The 22,204-nt window shown below is 36.8% G+C and overlaps 1 protein-coding gene across 1 annotated transcript; it reads right to left on the bottom strand.

The window, feature by feature from the left end:
• Nucleotides 1-21,218: 21,218 nt before the first annotated feature.
• On the bottom strand, nucleotides 21,219-21,881 carry LOC101548292 (cyclin-C-like). Its single transcript, XM_055143151.1, is given in 3 exon segments — nucleotides 21,219-21,274; nucleotides 21,370-21,628; nucleotides 21,630-21,881. Coding segments are annotated over 3 exon segments (474 nt in total). The 5' UTR covers nucleotides 21,789-21,881.
• Nucleotides 21,882-22,204: the final 323 nt, after the last annotated feature.

The following is a 22,204-nucleotide window of genomic DNA, read 5'->3' as shown; positions in this document are numbered from 1 at the left end:
AGGTTGTGTTGTGTACCAGGTTGTGTACATCTGGTGGCCCAAAATGTACAATGATATATAGATATATAATGATGTATATATAATTTATAATGATATGTAATCTAGTTACAAGGAAGACCTCAATCATTTTTTAAAAAATATAGAATTAATACAGGTAAAATTCATGATTATGTCATTATCTCAATATGAAAAGTGTTCTTCATCTCTCACTATGAAGTAAATTCAAATCAAAATAATGAGATATTGTCTCAAGTCAGTGAGACATAATAGAGAACAAAAACAATCAGTATAGGTGAGTGAAGGGGAAAAGCCCCTTAATTCACCTCTAGTGGGAATGTCAAATGGCCCAAGATTTTTGGAAATTTACATAGATAATCCTCAAAACAGTAGAAACTGGATTTTCACATAACACAGCAGTTACATTTCTTGGCATCTACTCCAAAGGTTCAAAAACTCTTCTGTAATGACATTTGCACTCCTATACTCATTGCAATATTATTTACAATAGCCAAAATCTGGAAACAAACCCATTGACCAAGAAAGGTGACTGAATAAAGAAACTGTGGTACACATACATAATGATATCAAGAAAACAGGTGTTTTTTAAACAGTCCGTGAATTCTTCCTTTAATTTTTTTTGGGGGGGCATTAAAAACACTTTTATTTATTTTTTTTTTAATGAATCACCATGAGAAATAGTTACAAATCTTCCATGATTGACTTTCAGTCATATAATGATTGAACACTCATTCCTCCACCAGTATACATTTTGGAATACCGATGTCCCCAGTATCCCTCCCGCAACCCCCACCCCTTCCCACCTGCTGCCTCTGTGGCAGGCACCTTCCTTCTTATTATCTCTCTATTTTTGAACATTATGGTTTGCAATACAGATACTGAGAGGCCATCATGTTTGGTCCTTTGTCTACTTTCAGCACACACCTCCCATCCGGGACATCCCTCCAACCATCATTGACTTAGTGATCCCTTTTATATCTCAGCTACTTTATACCCTTGATCATGAGGCAGGCTTTCAACTGTTGGGCAGTCTTCCTTACCCTTGTTTCTACTGTCCTTGGGTGTTGTTCTCATATTATGTAATTTTATAATCCACAAATGAGTGCAGTCATTCGGTGTATGTCCCTCTTTTTCCGGCTCATTTCACTTAGCATGATACTGTCCATGACCATCCACTTATAAGCAAATTTCATGACTTAATATTTCCTAACAGCTGCATAATAAGTAGTATTCCATATTGTAGATGTACCAAAGTTTCTTTATACAGTTGTCACTTGGGTTTTGGCTATTGTGAACAGTGCTGCAATGATCATACAGGTGCAGGTGTCATTTCTACTGTGCTTTATTTGCACCCCCAGATAATAATAATAATAATAATAATAATAATAATAATAATAATATTCCCAATAATAGTATCGCTGGGCCATATAGAAGCACAACTTATAGTTTTTTGAGGAATACCCATATATATATATATATTGCTTTCCAAAAAGGCTAGACCACTTAGCATTTACACAAGCAATGAGAAAATCCCTTTATCCCAACATCTGCACCATCACTTGTTGTTCTTGTTCTTTTTGATGTGTGCCAATATCTGTGGTATAACATGATATTTCATTATTTCTTTGATTTATAGCTCCCTGATGATTAGTGATGTACAGCAATTTTTATGTGCCTTTTTGCCATTTGTATTTCCTTTTTGAGGAAGTTACTGTTCATTTCTTCTCATTTTTTGATGCAGTTGATGTATTCTTTCTGGTACAGTTCTACCAATGTATATCTCGGATATTAACCTTTATCTGATGGGTATTGGGTAAATAATTGTTGCCATTCAATGGGCTCTCTCTTCTCTTTGGTCACTTTTTCTTCTGAGGTACAGAAGCTTTTCAGTTTAATGTAGTCCACTTGCTTGGTCAGTGGTGTGTTATCTTAAAGATGCCTTTAGCTTCAATGTCATGGAGGATTCTGCCTAATTTTTCTCCATGTACTTTATGGATTCAGATCTGATAATAAAGTCTTTAATCCACTTTGATCTGACTTTTGTGCCTAGTGTTAGACAGTGAGCTCATTTCTTTGCAAGTGGCTTTCCAGTTTTTCCAGCACCATTTGTTGAAGAGGTTTTCCTTGCTCCACATAACATTTCTTGCTCCTTTATCAAAAAATAAGTGATCAAATACCTGAGAGTCTGTGAATATTCAACTCTGTCCCATTGGTCTGTGGGTCTGTTTCTATTCCAATACCATACTATTTTAATTACTACTGCTTTGTGGTACAGTTTGAGGTTGGGGAAGATGATGCCATCCATCTACTTTTTTCCAAGGATTGTTTTAGCTATTTGTGGGGATTTATTGCTCCATATGAATTTCAGGAGTGCTTTGTCTATGTCTTTGAAGAATGTCATGAGTATCCTTATAAAGAATGCATTAAATCTGCATAGTGCTTTGGTGAGTACTGCCATCTTGACAATTAAATCCTCTTGATCCATGAGCAGGGGATATGTCTCCATTTACAAGTGGGAGTAAGTTCTCTTTAAAGATTTGGAAGAATCTACTAGTGAATACATCTGTGTGAGAACTTTTAATTTTGGGGAGATTTTTATTACCATTTCAATTTCCTCAATGGTGATAGGTCTGTTCAGATACTCCAAGTCCTCTTGGTTCAGGTTTGGGAGGATATAGAAATCCAGGAATTTATCCATTTCCTCGAGGTTCTCTTGTTTTGTGGTACAAAGATTCTCAAAGTAATCCCTGATTATCCTTTGAATCTCTGTAGTTTATGTTGTCATGTCTCCCTTTTCATTTCTAATTCTGTTTATTAGGGGTCTCTTTCTTTGTGAGTTTTCCTAGTGATTAACTGATTTTGTTTATTTTCTCCAAGAACCAACTCTTGATTTCATTGATCTTTTGCATTTTGGGGGTTTTCATGTCATTAGTTTCTGCTCTACGTTTTTTTTATCTCTTTCATCTTCACTGGTTTGGGCTCCTTTTGTTAGTCATTCTCCAAGATCTTAAGCTGTGAGGTTAAGTTACTTATGTGGGCTCACTCTTCCTTCCTGACAAATGCTTGTAGAGCTATAAACTTTCCTCTTAACACAGCTTTTGCTGTGTTCCATAAGTTCTGGTAACTCATGTCTTCATTCTTATTTGTTCCCAAGAATCTTTTGATTTTTTTATTTCCTCCCTAAGCCATTGGTTGTTCAGTAATGAGCTGTTTAATTTCTAGGTTTTTTATTTGAATTTCTGGTTTTGTGTGTTATTCACTATTTTCAGTGCATCTTCTATTTTCAATGAAAAGATTATTGATACAATATCTGTCTTCTTAATTTTATGGAGGTATATTTTGTGGCCCAGCATGTGGTCTATCTTGGAGAATGTCCCATATACACTTGAGAAGAATGTGTATTCATCTTTTGGGGGATGAACTGTCCTGTATATATCTACTAAACCCCTTTCTTCTATTTCTTCCTTCAGATAAAGCATGTCCTTGCTCAGCTTGAGCTATTTGACCTATCGAGAAATGGTAAAGCAGTTTTGAAATCTCCCATTAGTATTTTGCTGCTATAGATTTCTTTCTTGAAGTGTATGAGTAGTTGTTTTAAGTATTTTGCTGGTCCCACATTAGGTGGATATATATGTAGGAGTGTGAAATCTTCCTGATGTACAGATCCCTTGATCATTAAGAAATAACCTTCATTAGCGCTTGTAACCTACTTCAGTCTGAAATCAATGTGGTCTGATATCAGTATGGCCATTCCAGTTTTTTTGAGGGAGCTGTTTGGCTGTTGAATTGGTTTCCATCCTTTTACTTTGAGTCTGTGTTTGCTCTGACTGTTCAGATGTGTTTTTTGTAGGCAGCAGAATGTTGGGTTCAATTTTCTGATCCATCCGGCCACTCTATGTCTTTTAATTGGTATGCTTAACTCATTGACATTGAGAGAGACTATTTGGGGACACTTTGTCCCATGTTTTTGCCAAAGTTTGGTCTATTTGAGGGTCTTGTCATCTTAAAGTAGCCCATTTAGTTTTTGCCGCAGCCATGGTTTTGAGTCTATGTGGATGCTGATTTGTTTTTTTAAATCTGTGTAGCTCTTTGTTGTTCCTTCTGAAGTGAATGAGAATTTAGCTGTGAAAAGCATTCTCGGTGAGCCATTTATTTCATTGCTTTTATACACTACATCCCACCACTCTCTTTGGGCCTGAAGGTTTCATCAGATAAGTCTACTGTAATCTTAAGAATGCTCCTTTATAGCCAATTTCTTTTTTTGATCTTTCTGCTTTCAGAATTTTATCTCTGTCTATGGTTTTTACCATTCTGATAAGAATGTGTCTTGGAGTATTTTTGTTTGGATTTATTTTAGTTGGTAACCTTCAGGTCTCTTGTATCTGCTTGTGTGTTCTCTTTAGCTCTAGAAATGTCTCAGCAATGACCTCTTTGATAGTTTCTTCTTCACCAGGGTTTTTCTCCCTCTCCCACTGGGACTCAAATGATTCTTATGTTATTCCTCGTGGATTCATACAGATTTTCTCTGATATCTGTTGGTTTATTTTGAGGCTCCTTTCCATTTTCTGCTGATGTCTGGAGGTTCTCTGCACCTCATCTTGGAGTTCACTGACTCTGTCTTCGGCACCTGTTACTCTGTTATTGAGGCCTTCCATTGAGTTGTTTGTTTCACTTGCTAAGTTTTTTAGGTCTGTCATTTCTGCTTATATTTTCATTTGCATTTTCCTCACTTCTTCTCTAATTTCCTCTTTTATTATATAAGCAGAGTGTTCCATTGCTTCTTTGACATCCTTATACATCCTTAAAAGCTCCATTCTAAATTATTTATCTGAGAAGTTATATGGTTCATTATATCTGTTTGATTCAACTGGGTTACCAACCTCAGTCACTAAGGCTGGTGAATTTCTGCATTGTTTTACCATTGTGACCTTTGTGTTTTGTAGTCTTTTACTGTGTGTTGTTGTATATTTTGACACCTGCAGTAGGTCTGTCTCTGTGTGTTATGGATAGGTAGAGAAATGTGAGGCCTGGATTAACTAATATCTCAAATGTAGCATCTAGATGAAGTAACTTATATACACTATAGCCTTCTCATGGTTTTGTGATTAGAGATTTTAAAGGTATGCCAGGAGGGGTAGGTCCAAGGGCAATGCTGGGGGTCCATACACCTGGTTTGAGAAATTTGATTGGCACTTTAGGGGCAATGGCTGGCAGGAGAGGGCAGTTCCTGGGCGAAATGCTGGAATGTGGAGCTTCCCCTGGCATGGGGTGACAGGGTTCAAGCAAGGGCATGGGCAATGTAGGCCCCGGGGGTCCACACACCTGATTAGATCAGCATGTGGGGTGTCGGCTCACAAAAATTTTTATACATAGATGGAAATAACATTCCCCTGATTTAAAAGACAAGCATAAGGATTAAAAAGCAAAATTCCAAAAATTTTATATTTCTGGTTGTCTCAAGTACTTTCTTCATAAAGATAAAACTAATACCCTGAGACTCTACATGAGGCTACAAACTCAATCATCTCCCAAGTACACATGCACTAAAGGAGAACATGGAATAGGAACAAGTAAGAAAAGCAGTAAGGTCTGGCTTAAAAGGAGCACACGTCTTATTCTTATATAAGGGACAACAAATCATTGATACTTTTTAACGCTTTGAAGCTCTAATATGTGAAGTATAAGTAAAAAGTTAACAAGTTTGCATTTGTATATAAGGAGTCTGGAATCACCAGGATCATCAGCCAAGGCAAAGACTTGTAGCTCAGATAAAGACACAAGGCAATACCACATTTTCTTCCGTGGATCCCATAACAAGAGACAGAATGAGTAAATGAGAAATGGAAAAAGTGGATTTTTCTACTGGATTGTAGCATGAGATTTTATGAAGTACCTGAAAAGCTGTCTAAGGTATAGGGCCAGGAAGCTCTGTGTGTGTGTGTTTGTGTGTGTGTGTGTGTGTGTGTGTGTGGGCGCGCATGTGCACACGCGCCTGTCTGTGTATGTTTGAGGATTAGTGGAGAAAATAAGTCCTACCTAACAATAAAATGTATTGTCAATCTCCTAATAGAAATAGTTCAATACTTACATGAATAAACAGACAAGTATGAACTACAATAGGATGTCCAGGATTACATTTACATATACGTGAATACGGGTACTGACATTTAGCATTTGATGTGGTACTGATGGGCAGGGTATGGACAGTATCTGATCTCAGGGAGGAGCAGTACCTGAGGATCAAAAAAAATCAGGGAATCTATGGTGCTTAATAATAAGGATACATATGGGAACTACTGCTATATATGTGGTCTGTACTTGACACTGATGTCATTCTCGGGCACTACATCCTAGTTCTTGTGGTACACTAGTATTTTCCAGGTCATATCTTGTGTTGAGCACCCATATTCTGCTCAGGGTGTTTCTGTGCTGGATACCAGCATCACCTTTCCCCACCCCTTCCAGGGGAGGAATGAGGTAGACCTAATACAAGGCTGGGTAAAGACTGAAGACAAACAATTGATGCTGACTCAGTTGTGTGACTGAAGTGTGGGAAGGATGTGTCTCTTTGTTCATTTTATTAATGAACTACAAACATTTATTATTTTTTCTGCAGCCAAGTTTGAGAAGAGGTTAATGTGGTCCTAACAATTTGAAAAAAATATCATTCAGATGCAAAAAGTGATTGATAAGTCCTTGGACATGTTATTAAGAACTAAGTTGCAGAAGAGTAATAAAGAGTAAAATTCAATGTGTTCAAACATGAACTGCTGCTGAAATGTAGTTTGCTTTCCAACTGTTCAAAATCATATGCTTACAAATGATTTCATATCTTTGGAATCATTTAGCTTTTAACAGGTTGAAATTAGTTTTAGTAAATGTCAAATTTATGTTCAGTTTTTACCAAATTTATTAAAAAATATGATCTCTAGTCTGTCACTTCCCCTTTCAGTAATCCATGAAGGGATAACCAAGCAGAGTAACAGCCCGCTGAGTTCTCAATTTGAAGTGTCATCTCACTGACCTCATTTACTCTTCTATATTTGCTAGATAAATAAATAGCTCTTCTTCTTGTTCAAACAAAAACAATAAGTTTTCAAATCTCACATCCTCATTTCACCTAGGAATTTGCTTTAATCATAATTAAATTAAAGCTTCTAAAATATTTCTTCAACACCCAGTGCTAGGATTCTAAGCAAATAGCTTTCCAAAGCCTGTAATTTGCGTAGTAATGCAATCAGCTCATCACTAGGATTTGCAGCAATGAGTACTTTTTAGTTCAGCATCATGCCTAAAAAGCACGTTAATGGGCTCAAAATGACCATAAGTGCTATTTTCAAAGGCCTAAAAATTGTGGATAATGATATTCTGTGCAGGAAATCATTCTTTTAAACTAATCCCACATACTCTGTTCAAGTTTTACCCGATTGCTCAGAATTGTCTATCTTTAGGTCATAAGCCAGCTACATTGGTAGAATTCTTTGGGTCTTACTGAGATGGTTTGACACCACCTCCTCAGCTAAGGCCAAACAGACTGGAAACTGTTCTCTGAACAATCTGAGCAAGTTAATCACGTCATAGTCTTTACCTTCCAGTTAATTTTAGCTGTGAAAAGCAAGCCTATGCTGACCTATAAAACCAATTCTTTCTTGAGCTTGAGGTTATAGTGCACTTGAGTCAATTGATTTATTTAACTCCACTGACCAGTATTTATTAGTTATTCCATAAAAAATAATGCACTTGGTGTTTGTGCTCCTGTCAGTCCTGAACTGTGGCCATACAAGCTTATTTCAGTACTGACCACGGTACATCACAATCTGGGAAGGGGTGACCTTTTTAGTTTCACAGAGCTAATTAATTCAATTGAAGTCTATTCAGAGTCCTTAAGAAGATGCCATTTTTTTTAAAAAAATGTAAATAAAGAAATGTTTGTTACATTTTTATAAAAGTAAACAAAAAAATTCAGGTGATCAAGAACAGAATAAAAATCCCTTTGGATTGCGAGCTGAATTTATGCCCTAAATTCTCGTACACAGATGAAACAGATGTATAGTCTTCACTTACTCTTACATTACTTGACTTAATTCCCTTAATATTTTAGAATCTTTTAAAAAAGAAGATTAAAGCTGACAGCTGTTGCTATCCACAAGATGCTCAATTGATTCAGCCTAATCACTAAACAAATCAACTTTTTAAAAAATTTTATTGAATCACTGTGAGATAGAGTTACAAGCTTTCATGTTTGAGTTACAATCACAGAATGATAAAACACCCATCCCTCCACCAGTGCACATTCCCCACCACCAATCTTCACAGTATACCTCCCCTTTCCCACCCTCCTCCTGCCTCCATAACAGACATTTTCCCCAATACTTTATCTCTACTTTGGGGTACAATGGTTTGCAATACAGATACTGAGAGGTTATGATGTTAAGTCCTTTATCTACTTTCAGCACACATCACCCAAACTGACGATTCCTCCAACCATCATTTTCTTAGTGGTCCCTTCTCTATTCCAGCTGCCTTTTCCCAGCCCTGCCACCCCCAATCACAAGACAGGATATAGAGCAATCTTCCTGGCCCTTGTCTACTGTCCTTGGGTGTCAGTCTCATGTTATGTTATTTTATACTCCACAAATGAGTGCAGTCCCTCTATGTCTGTCCCTCTCTTTCTGACTAATTTCACTTAGCATGATATGCTCCATGTCTATCCACTTATAAGCAAATTTTATAACTTCATCTTTTCTAAAAGCTGCATAGTATTCCATTTTGTAGATTTACCAAATTTTCTTTAACAAGTCTGTTTTAAGGCACTCGGGTTGTTTCCAGATTTTGGCTATTGTCAACAGTGCTGCAATAAATATGTAAACACAGATGTCATTTCTACTGTGCTTTTTTGCATCCTCGGGATATATTCCCAGAAGTGGTATTGCGGGGTCATGTGAAAGATCAATTTCTAGTTTCTGAAGAACTATCCATGTTGTTTTCCAGAAAGTCTGGACGAGTCAGCATTTCCACCAACAGTGAAGGAGTGTCCCTTTTTCTCCACATCCACACCAGAACTGGTTGCTTTTATTCTTCTGAATGTGTGCTAGTCTCTTTGGTGTGAGATAATATCTCATTATTGTTCTGATTTGCATCTCCCTGATGACTAGCAATGTGGAGCATTTTTTCATGTGCCTTTTGGACATTTGTATTTCTTTTTTGAAGAAACTTCTGTTCATTTCTTCTCACCATTTTTTGATGGGGTGGGAGGTTATTTTCTTGTACAATCCAACTAGTGTCCTGTATATTCTGGATACCAATCCCTTATCAGATGGGTAACGGGTAAATATTCTTTCCCATTCTGTGGACTCTCTCTGTATTTTGGTGACTGTTTCTTTTGAAGTGCAGAAGCTTCTTAATTTGATGTAGTCCCATTTATTTGTTTGTTCCCACTTGCTTGGTGAATGGTGTTTTATCTTTAAAGATGCTTTTATCTTCAATGTCATGCAGGGTTCTGCCTACAATTTCTTCTATGTACCTTATAGATTCATGTCTGATATTGAGGTCTTTAATCCACTTTATCTGTCTTTTTTGCCTGGCAATAGACAGAGGTCAGAGTTCATTTTTTTACATGTAGCTGTTCCAGTTTTTTCAGAACCACTTGTTGGAAAGGCTTTCTTTGTTCCACTTCACATTTCTTGCTACTTTGTCAAAGATTAAGTGGTCATATGTGTGCAAGGTTGTGACAGAATATTCAACTCTGTTCCATTGGTCAGGAGGTCAATTTCTAGCCCAATACCATGCTGTTTTAATTACTACTGCTTTATAGTAGAGTTTGAAATTGGGGAAGGTGATGCCACTCATCTTCTTTTTCTAAAGGATTGATTTAGCTAATCATGGTGATTTATTTTTCCATAAGAATTTCAGGAGTGTTTTGTCTATTTCTTTGAAAAATGTCATAGGTATCCTAATAGGGACCACATTAAATTTGTATAGTGCTTTGGGCAGTATTTCCATTTTGATAATGGTAATCCTCTTTTTTTAGGTTCCCTTCTCCCTATATTGTTGGTGCTTTTTATTCTTTTGTTATTTTTTTTCAATTTTTTAAATTTTATTGAATTACCATGAGATAGTTACAAGCTTTCATGTTTAGGTTACAATCTCACAACGATCAAACACCCATCCCTCCACCAGTGCACATTCCCCACTGCCAATATCCCTGGTATACCCCCCTTTTCTCACCCTCCCCCTTCCTCTATGGCAGACAATATCCCCCATACTCTCTCTCTACTTTGAGGCATTATAGCTTGCAACACAGACACTGAGAGGTCATCATGTTTGGTCCACTATCTACTTTTGGCATGCATCTCCCATCCCAAATGGTTCCTCCAGCCATCATTTTCTTAGTGATCCCTTCTCTATTCCATCTGCCTTCTCCCCTCCGCTCATGAAGCAGTCTTCCAGATATGGGCAATCCCCCTGGCCCTTGTATCTACTGTTTATAAATGGACAAATGTTTATCCATTTATAAGCAAATGTTTATCCATTTATAAGCAAATTTCTTGACTTCATCTCTCCTAATAGCTGCGTACTATTCCACTGTGTAGATGTACCAAAGTTTCTTTAACCAGTCATCTGTTTTAGGGCACTCAGATTGTTTCCAGATTTGGGCTATTGTGAACAGTGCTGCAATGAATTTATAGGTACAGGTGTCATTTCTACTGTGCTATTTTGCATCCTTGGGAAATATTCCCAGAAGTGATATTGCAGGATCATATGGAAGCTCAATTTCTAATTTTTGAAGGACTGTCCATATTGTTTTCCAGAAAGGCCATTCGGCATTCCCACCAACAGTGAAGGAGCGTCCCTTTTTCCCCCCATCCATGCCCGCACTGGTTGCTTTTGTTCTTTTGAATGTGTGCCAGTTTCTGTGGTATGAGATGATACCTCATTGTTGTTTTGATTTGTATCTCCCTGATGACTAGCAATGTGGAGCATTTTTTCAAGTGCCTTTTGATTATTTGTATTTATTTTTTGAGGAAACTTCTGTTCATTTCTTCTCCCCATTTTTGATGGGCTTGGAGGTTTTATTCTTATACAATTCTACTAGTGTCTTGTATATCTTGGATACTAATCTCTTTTTAGATGGGTAGCGGGTAAATATTCTTTCCCATTCTGTAGTCTCTTTCTGTATTTTGGCCACTGTTTCTTTTAAAGTGCAGAAGCTTCTTATTTAAATGTAGTCCATTTGTTTACATTTGCTTCCATTTGCATGGACAGTGCTATTTTGTTCTTAAAGATGCTTTTATCTTCAATATCATGGAGAGTTCTGCCTACATTTTCTTCTATGAGCCTTATAGATTCATATTTGATATTGAGGTCTTCAATCCACTTTGATCTGATTTTTGTGCCTGGCATTAGACAGAGGTCAGAATTCATTTTTTTTTCAGGTAGCTACCCAGTTTTCCCAAAACCACTTGTTGAAGAGGCTTTCCTTTTTCCACTTTGCATTTCTTGATCCTTTGTCAAAGATTAAGTGGTCACGACTCAGCTTTGGATGCGGCGGGTGTCTCTCAATTCCCGTCCTGAAGATCAAGGGTGAAAATCAGCTTTCCTGGGAACCGCGTAAAAACGGGGCTCTGGTAGGAGCCCTGACCCAGGCTGGTACTTGAATAGGGTGGCAGAGAGTGCGTGGAATGTTAATCCTCTTGATCCATGAGGAGGTAATGTGTCTCCATGTTCTAGTGGTTCTATTTTATTTCTTGAAGTATTGTTCTGTAATTTTCCTTGTATACGTCCTTAACCTCTTTGTTAAGCTGATTCTCAGGTACTTGATTTTCTGACATACTATTGTGAACTGGATTGATTTTTAATGTCTCTTTCTTCTCTTTCGTTATTTGAATATAAGAAAGCCATGGACTTTATTATACCAACATATTGTTTCTAGGAGCTTTTCTGTAGAGTCTTTACGGTTTTAAAAGTATGGTATCATATAGTCTGCAAATAGTGATAGCTTGACCACTTTCTTTCCTATCTGTTGCCCTTGATATCTTTTTCTTGCCTAACTGCTATGGCCAGAACTTGCAGTACTATATTGAATAGGAGTGGTGAAAGTGGGCAAACTTGTCTTGTGCCAGATCTTAGAGGGAAGGTTTTTAGTTTTTCCCCATTGAGAATGATGCTTGCCATGGGCTTGTTGTAGATGACTTTTACTGAATTGCGGAAAGTACCTTCAATGCCCATTTTGCTGAGAGATTTCATCATAAATGGGTGCTGTGCCTTGTCAAATGTTTTCTCTGCATCTATTGATATGATCATATGGTTTTTATTATTTCTTTTATTGATATAATAAATGATGTGTATTGGCTTGCAAATGTTAAACCACCCTTGCATCCCTGGTATGCATCCTACCATTGGATTTTATTTGCTAATATTTTGTTGTTGCAATGGAGCAATAGCACAACAGGTAGGGCATTTGCCTCGCACACAGCTAGTCCAGGTTCGATTCCTCTGTTCCTCTCAAAGAGCCCAGCAAGCTACTGACAGTTTCACGCCCGCACAGCAGAGCTTGGCGATCTACCAGTGGCGTATTCAATATGCCAAAAACAGTAACAAGTCTCACAATGGAAACTTTTCTGGTGCCTGCTCGAATAAATCAATGAACGACGCGATCGTAGTGTACAGTGGTAATATTTTGTTGAGTATCTTTGCATCTGTACCCATCAGGAATATCAGCCTGTAATTCTTTCTTTGTGGTATCTCTGTCTGCTTTTGGTATCAGGTTGATATTTTCTTTGTAAAAACTGTTCAGAAGTGTTTCTGATACTTCAATTTCCTATAAAAGCTTAAAGAGGATTGGGAGTAAGTCCTCTTTAAAGATTTGGAAGAATTCACTAGTGAATCCATCTAGGTCATGATTTTTGTGCTTGGGAAGACTTCAATTTCCTTGATGCTGATAGGTCTGTTCAGGTATTCTAGGTCTTCTTGGTTCAGCTTCAGGAGCCTATAGGAATTCAGGAATTTATCCATTTCCTGAGATTTTCTTGTTTCATGGCATGAAGCTTCTGAAAGTAATCCCTGAGTATCCTTTGAATTTCTGTACTTTCTGTTGTAATGTAACTTTTCATTTCTGATTCAGTTTATTAGGTTTTTCTCTCTCCCTTTCTTTGTAAGTCTTGCTAGAAGTTTATCGATCTTGTTTCTTTCTTGACAAACCAGCTCTTGGTTTCATTGATCTTTCGGGTTGTTTTTTGAGTTTCCATCTTGTTAATTTCTGCTCTGGGTTTTATTATTTCCTTTCTCCTGTTCAGATTGGGCTCATTTTGTTGGTCATTCTCCAAGCTCTTAGGTTAGGTTACTTATGTGGGCTCACTCTTCCTTCCTGAGGAATGCTTGTAGAGCTATAAACTTTCCTCTTAACACATCTTTTGCCATGTCCCACAAGTTTTGGTAAGTCTTATCCTCATTTTCATTCATTTCCAGAAATCTTTCGATTTCTTCTTTGATTTCTTTTCTAAGCGACTTGTTGTTCAATAGTGATCTATTTACTTTCCAGGTGTTTGATTTGATTTTCTGTTTGTGTGTGTGATTTACTTCTGTTTTCAGCACATCATGGTCTGAGAAGATCATTGACACAATCTCTATCTTAATTGTATGGAGGTATGATTTGTGACTCAGCATGTGGTCTATCTTGAAGAATGTCCAAGGCACACTTGAGAAGAATGTGTATTCAGCTTTTGGAGGATGAAGTGTCCTGTATATATTTACTAAGCCTCATTTCTTTTTCTTTATCTCCCCTCAAATAAAGTATGTCCTTGCTAAGCTTGAGTCTGATTGATCAATCTATCAAGAGGTGATAAAGTGGTGTTGAAATCTCCCAATAGTATTGTGTTGCTATCTATGTCTTTCTTCAAGTCTATGAATAGTTGTTTTAAGTACTTTGCTGGTCCCTCGTTAGATGCGTATATATTTAGTAGTTTAAGTTCTTCCTGCTGTACAGATCCCTTGATCAATAAGAAATGACCTTTACTCTCTCTTGTGACCTTCTTCAGTCTGAAATCAATGTGGTCTGATACCAGACTGGTCACCCCAGCTTTTTTATGGGAGTTATTTGCCCGTAGGATTTTTTCAGCCTTTGGCTTCAAGAGTCTGTGTTTGCTCTGACTGTTGAGATGTGTTTCTTGCAAGTAGTAGAATCTTGGGTTCAATTTTCTGATTCATCTTGCCACTCTGTGTCTTTAACCCATTGACATTGAGAGAGATTATTGTTACTGTTATTGATTATTATTTTGTCCCATCTTTCTGCCAAATTTTGGTGTATTTGATGGGCTTTTCTTGTCTTAAAGTAGTCCATTTAGTTGTTCTTGTAACCATGGTTTTGAGTCTATGAGGCTCCTGAGTTGTTGTTTGTTTGTGAAACTATGTAGAGTTCCTTCTTTTATGAATGAGAGTCTAGCTGGATAAACTATTTTTGGTGAGGCATTTATTTTGTTGTGTTTTTTCACTATATCACACCACTGTTTTTGGGCCGTGAGGGTTTCATCAGGTAAGTCGGCTGTGAATCTTAAGGATGCTCCTTTATAGGCAATCTCTTTCTTTGATCTTGCTGCTTTCAGAATTTTGTCTCTAAGTTCTTTGTCATTTTGATCAGAATGTGTCTTGGGGTATTTTTATTTGGATTTCTTCTAGCTGGTATCCTTCGGGCCTCCTGAATGTGGTTGCATGTGTTCTTCAGCTCTGGTAATGCCGTAGCAATGATGTTTTTGACATTTTCTTCTTCGTCAGGGTTTTCTTCCTGTGCCTCTGGGACTCCAATAATTCTTATGTTACTCCTCTTGGCTTCATTACGATCTTCTCTTGATATCTGTTCTCTGATTATGAGTCTCTTTTCCATTTTCTGCTCTTTTCTGGAGATTCTCTGTACCTGATCGTCGAGCTCACTAATTCTATCCTCAGCATCTGTTACTCTGCTGCTGAGTCCCCTGAGTTTTTCAATTCACCAGCTAGATTTTTCAGATCTGACATTTCCATTTGTAATTTTGTTTGCATTTTCTGCATTTCTACTTTCAAATCCTATTGTATTTTGTTGTCGGTGCTTTCCATTCCTTCTTTTAGCTCCCTTTGCATCCTCAGTAGCTCCCTTCTAAATTCCTTGTCAGAGATTGCCTAGTGCTTCATTACTTTTGGGGTGTTCTGGGCTAGTCTCTTCAGTAACTAAGCTTGGTGGGCTTCTGCCTTGCTTTACCATTGTGACCTGTGTGGTTTAGCCCCTCATGCTCACTGTTACTATCCTGCTTTTGGTGCAGTACTAATTGAGACGGTCTGAATGAATTATTGGCCTAATGTGTTTCTGGTGGTTAAGCTGCTCTAGTGAAAGTTCCACCTAAGAGGATAACATATATAACTTGTGGTTCTTATAGGATAAGGAGGTGGAGAATAACTCACGATTGTGTTAGCATCTGCAGCTCCTGGATAGAGCCCTGGATACTTGGCAGATTCCTAGATGGGAAGAACAACAAATCAATTTCTAACAGTAGTCATTAGATACTCAAAAAGTAACTCTTGGGGTCAGAGAGATAGAATAGCGTGTTAGATTCTGGCCTTGTTCATAGCTGACCCAAGTTCAGTCCTCTATACCCCATATGGTCCCTTGAGCCCTGCCCAGAGTGATCCCTGGGACAGAAGCTGGAATAAGCTCTGAGCAGTGCTAGATATGCCCACTGCCCTCAAATAAAACCACCAACAAGAAAGTAGCTTTTAGCCCTAGCTTTGAAGAATTAACATAAAACATTTTTATGTCAACATAAGAATTATAGATAATTGTCACTTTAATAAAAGTGTAGATCAACTTACAATGTTGAGAACAAATGATTTTTGTAGTTTATACATGTCCACACCCCATGTATTTAGCCTTTTTTCTAGAATTTGCCTTTAAAAAATTAAAATACATCTTATACTAAAATCATACACTTACACATATGAAATAATCTGCATAATCTTGCAAGCTAGTTTGCTGCTGATAATCTTTTATATAAAATCAATCCTGATTTATTCTTAGTTCATGTATGCCTCCCCTTTTCTGCACAGTATTTTCACATTCATAAGCCAGTATAAGAACCTAATACTGGCTCTAACTGACACCGAAGTTAAGGAGCAAAGGGAAAATTTTGTTACTGTTAAGAAAGAAAATTTTTGTTAAAGTCAACAGATTAGTCCCATAAAGTTGGAAAAATATATTTATATGATTAATATAAACCAGTATTACCAACAGAGGGGCAATTAACTGCATTGTGGAGTGACTGTTTTTTCCCTATGCTCCAGGAAACATATGATTGTTCTCCTCTTAACATTATGTCAAAAGTTTAAAATAAGACTCATGTTTTAAGCCATCCCAAATGAACAGAAAATGAAGTGAATTTGTGATATAAAAATGTTATGTAATAACAATATCAACTTGTTTCTATAAGTAGGATTTGTAAGATGAGATTGTGAAAGGATACTTCCTTAAAATTATAATCCTTTTATATTGTTAAAATTTTTTAATAGTAGAAATCAGAAAACTCATTAAACATAGTGACACAGATTCATATAAACTAGTCAGTTTCCTTATGTAAAATGATTCAGAAATCTTGACCTAGAATTTCTAGCATATCACTGCCATTCCAAATTTCCCTTTTCCAAAAACTACCATGTGACCTTAAAATTATGGGATGGGGAGTCCTCACTTCAGTAAAAATCATTCATTAAAAATATGAATAGACACAAGTGCACTAATACGTAACATCCTCTGAATTAGTAGAAAGTACTCAATTACTGGATTAGACTTTGTTTTATTGCACCTCTCCCATCAATTTTTCTTTTTTTTTAAATTTTTATTTAAAAAAAAATTATCACCATGTGGAAAGTTACAGAGTTCTCAGGTTTATGTCTCAGTTATACCGTATTCAAACACCATCCCTTCACCAGTGCCCATATTCCACCACCAAAATCCCGGGTATACTCCCCACCCCCCACCCCAACTGTATAACTGATGAATTTCACTTTATTTTCTCTTCACCTTGATTACGTTCCATATTTCAACACAAAACTCACTATTGTTGTGGGAGTTATATCCCCAAACAAGATAACCCTAATAAGGAGGCATTTGATAATTAGTTTTCATTAAAAGATTGTATGTTTTCAGGTTTTTTTTTTGAGAAAATGCAAACTTCAGAATCTTTATTTTCATAGTATACGTTAAGGAACGCTAGACTCCAGAATCTAATTTTTAAAAGAACCTATATAACAAATGAGATGGCAATTACTCATTAAGTGTTTATTTTCCCTCTTTTATGCTCAAAGGAAAACATTTTCTCCCCTTATCAAGAAGAAAGTCTCTGGGAGAAAGCATTCTTGACCCTCACAAAGATCCTTTTCTTTCGTTGTTGAAAGAAACTTATGCAATTTGAACATGGCCTGGGTCTAATTCAAGATGAATTTAATTATAGAATTTTAGCTTATTTTTATTTTTTAATTAGTGAGTCATTTGAGGGTACAGTTACAAATTTACACATTTTTGTGCTTATGTTTCCCTCATACAATGTTCGAGAGCCCATCCCTCCACCAGTGTCCATTCTCCGCCACCAATGAACCCAGTATCCCTCCCATCCCCCAATCCTATCCCCCCACTCCACCCAGCCTCTATGGCAGGGCATTCCAATTTGTTCCTTCTCTCTTTTTTTGGGTGTTGTGATTGCAAAAGGGGTATTGAGTGGCCATCATGTTCAGTCTCTAGTCTACTTTCAGCACGCATCTCCCTTCCCGTGTGGGATCTCCAATCACATTTTACTTGGTGTTCTCTTCTCTATCTGGGATGCCTTTCCCGAAGCATGTGAGGCCAGCTTCCAAGCTATGGAGCTAACCTCACTACGATTCTTGCATGTTAGTCTCCTACTCTGTTATTTTATATTCCACAGATGAGTGTAATCTTTCTATGTCTATTCCTCTCTTTCTGGCTCATTTCACTTAGCATGATACTTTCCATGTTGATCCACTTATATGCAAAGTTCATGACTTCATCTTTTCTAACAGCTACATAGTATTCCATTGTATAGATGTACCAAAGTTTCTTTAACTAGTCATCTGTTCTCGGGCACTCAGGTTTTTTCCAGATTTTGGCTATTGTAAACAGTGCGGTGATGAACATATAAGTGCAGATGACATTTCGACTATACTTTTTTGCTTCTCTGGGATATATTCCCAGAAGCGGTATTGCTGGATCAAATGGAAGCTCAATTTCTAATTTTTTTTCCAATTTCTAATTTTTTGAGAAGCGTCCATATTGTTTTACAAAGGGGCTGGACCAGTCGGCATTCCCACCAGCAGTGTAGAAGTGTCCCTTTCTCCTCACATCCTCTCCAACAGTGGTTGCTTTTTTTCTTTTAGATGTGTGCCATTCTCTGTGGTGTGAGGTGGTATCTCATGGTTGTTTTGATCTGCATCTCTGCACGCATTCCTCAGGAAGGAAGAAAGGGAGTACATAAGATAGCTTGACTTCATAGCTCAAGGTCTTAGAAAAGGACCAGAAAAATGAACCCAAACCAGACCGAAGGAAAGAAATAATAAAAATTAGAGCAGAAATTAATGACATGGAAACCCAGAAAACAATCTGAAAGGTTAATGAAACCAAAAGCTGGTTCTTTGAGAAAAGAAACAAGATTGATAAACCACTAGCAAGACTCACAAAGAAAGAGAGAGAGAGAACCCTAATAAACCAAATCAGGAATGAAAAGGGGAACATCACAACAGAAACCAATGAGATTCAAAAGATCATCAGAGACTACTTTGAAAGTCTGTATGCCACAAAACAAGAGAACCTAAAAGAAATGGACAGATTCCTTGATTCCTACAATCTCCCAAGACTGAACCAAGAAGACTTGGAATACCTGAATAGACCCATTAATATCAAGGAAATTGAAACTGTAATCAAAATTCTCCCCAAAATTAAAAGCCCAGGTCAGGATGGATTCACTGGCGAATTTTTCCAAACATTTAAAGAAGACTTATTACAGTTCTCCTCAAGCTTTTCCAGGAAAGTCAAAAGACAGGAACCCTCCCAAACAGTTTCTATGAGGCACATATCTCCCTAATACCAAAAGCAAACAAAGACATCACTAACAAAGAAAACTATAGACCAATATCCCTGATGAACACCGACGCAAAGATCCTCAATAAAGTACTAGCAAATAGAATCTAACAACTCATCTAAAAGATCATACATCATGACCAAGTGGGATTCATTCCGGGGATGCAAGCATGGTTTAACATTCAGAAATCAATCAACATAATCCATCATGTCAACAAAAGTAAAGATAAAAACCATATGATCATATCAATAGATGCAGAGAAAGCATTTGACAAGGTCCAACATCCAATCATGATGAAAATTCTCACCAAAATGTGGAGGAACTTTCCTCAAGATAGTCAAAGCCATCTACCACAAACCTATGGCAAGCATTATCATCAATGGGGAAAAACTAAGGGCCTTTCCTTTAAGATCGGGGACAAGACAAGGATGCCCTCTCACCACTTCTCTTCAATATAGTGCTGGAAGTACTAGCAATGGCCGTTAGGCAAGAAAATGATATTAAGGGCATCAAGATAGGAAAGGAAGAAATCAAACTCTCACTATTGGCAGACGATATGATACTATATCTAGAGAAGACTAAAACCTCTACTTAGAAACTCTTAGAAACAATTGACTTGTACAGTAAAGTTGCAGGCTATGAAATCAGTACCCATCCTCCAGTTCTTGAGTGAAAGATTTTATTGCATTACCCTATTTCTCTCAGTCATAAAGTGTAAGAGCTAACATCTTTAAATATTCAAGTTTTTAGACTTGAAGAAGCAGCACCTGTAGGTTGATGTAAGGAAGCTAAATACTTTTGACGTTTTAAGCTAGGTGTTAGCAATAGCTGAACTTTATCCTTATTTACCTGACTAGTGTCACAATGTGTTCTGTATGTAATATACCATCTTCTGGATATTTAAAATTCTTTTGACTGACCAAATAGCAACACATTATAAATTCCAGTTTTTTTTACAGCTGGAGAACTTACTTTTCTTATAAAGTTTTATACTAGGAAGTCGACATTTTATAATTCAGTGTTCACAAATGATTTACTAAAAACCACAACTCTTAAGGTGTACAGCAATATCCAAAGACTCCAAATTTTAGTTATCACTCTACTTCAAGTCTGAAGAGAATGATTTATTTATTAAGTTCCACATATAGCAGTCCCATAACACAACATTGTCTTAAATCCTACACTTATAAATGATAATTAAGAATAGCCAGTATCAAACTGACCTGAAACCTGATTGTGTTCCTGGCTCAAGATATCTAGAGTAATTCATAAATCCATAATAAGACAAAAATAAAATAGGGTGTGTATGTCATATAAAATTTTTTCACAGTAGAATAAGATGTAACATTAAAATGTTACCAAATTTCAACCATACTATGGTGTTTTATCCAATTAGCTTTCAAAATGCCTGATTAACTATGAATTAATTGCAAATAACTTCATGGAGAATTAAAAGAATTTTTGACCAGCATATCAAAAATGGTTATGGAATTAAAATGTCAGAATATGCTATACATATTGTACTTTTCTGCTAGTTCTAAAAGATATTTTCCATGGCAAGATACCAAAAGAACTGAATAAAATACACTTTAAAATCAATAGATACTTGATTAGTTTCCCTGAAATTATTAATGGCATTACCCAAATCTACTATGATTTTGTTAAGATTTGATCCCTTAACTATAATTCCAAACTTAAAAGGGAGAAAAAAAACTCCTCATAGTCTTGATATCTTAATATCCTTTTCTGACCAAAGAGAATTTTCAACAATTTATTTCCTGGCTTAGTAAAAAGCTGAGATTTTATTATCCAAAATAAAATAATTATACTAGTCACAGTCTGTCTGTACCTTTCCGTCTACAGGTGCCCTTAGAACCATTCCAAGCTTTTATAATCAAGAGATTTTAATCAATTATGTACTAGAATCAAATTATATAAGGAAAAACTTATTTTGCAAAATTAAGATCACTTCCCAATATGCTTGACAGAAACAAGCTATTTATTTTCATTTGTGTTCCATTGAAGATATTATTGAAATCTGTTCAATGGGTTTATTTCCAACTGGTCCACTGTGAAATTCTTCAAAATGTTTTAAGATTGGCTGTAGCTAGAGTTCTGACTTCCATTTGGACCCTGCTCTCCTTCACAGTAACTGTGGCAATAGAATTATTGCCTTACCTTGTACACCATCATCTTGCAGCTTCAGGCCCTGCTACTAGTGGAGAGTTACTCAAGGAATTTCTGTTTGGAGGAGGTTTCGGTTTTGGCATCTTACTAAGAATAGTTGCCATCTCTTTTCTCTCATCAAAATTCTTGCACTGTTCATATAGTTTTAAAATTACACTGATTATTTCCAAAATCTTCTCCATATCCACAGAAGGCTCAGCAAACCACTGCCTGGCATCTTTCTGCTGTACAAAACAGGCCACATGTAGGCAAGCTAAGGCTATCGTGAAAGAAGGATACAGTAGGTATCATTCACTAGTAGGTAGAATGATACCCGTAGGTGTCATTCACTATCCTCCATGCAAGGGGAAGCAACATGTCCTCTTGGCCCATGTTCTGCACATACTGGAGCAAAGGTCTATGAGAATGATACACTATCAAGCTACAATCCATTAGTTCTAAAAGATAGAATTCACATTCTAGTATATGGTTCATCCCCTAAGGAAATTCCTTTGGAAAGGCATAAGAAAATCTAGTCTTTAATACAGAAGTAGCAGCAGCAGTCAATCTTGTATTTGAGACTACTCCAAATTCTTCAACTTTCGATGCTAAAAACACACGTGTAGGGACCATTAATACAGGATCTATACTTTTCTGAGAGTACCTGGCATAGAATCTCTTGAAATAGACTGCAGCAGTGGCAATAACTTGCCGTCTTAATTTAAGATGTTCACCTAATGCCTGGATAGCATTTGTAAAAAATATTTGTAATTTCCAATATATTTCTGAGAGAAATTTTAAGTCCTTTTGGTGTTCCTCCAACAGATCTTGTTTATCCCAAATCCACTGTAAATAGTGGGAGTTCTGTCAAAAGTTTCCTGCCCGGGAACGCAGCTTGCCCTGACAGAAAG

This window comes from Sorex araneus, chromosome 6 (assembly GCF_027595985.1).
Source record: "Sorex araneus isolate mSorAra2 chromosome 6, mSorAra2.pri, whole genome shotgun sequence".
In the NCBI taxonomy this organism is placed as follows: domain Eukaryota; kingdom Metazoa; phylum Chordata; class Mammalia; order Eulipotyphla; family Soricidae; genus Sorex; species Sorex araneus.
This window is presented reverse-complemented; position numbering and strand designations above follow the sequence as displayed.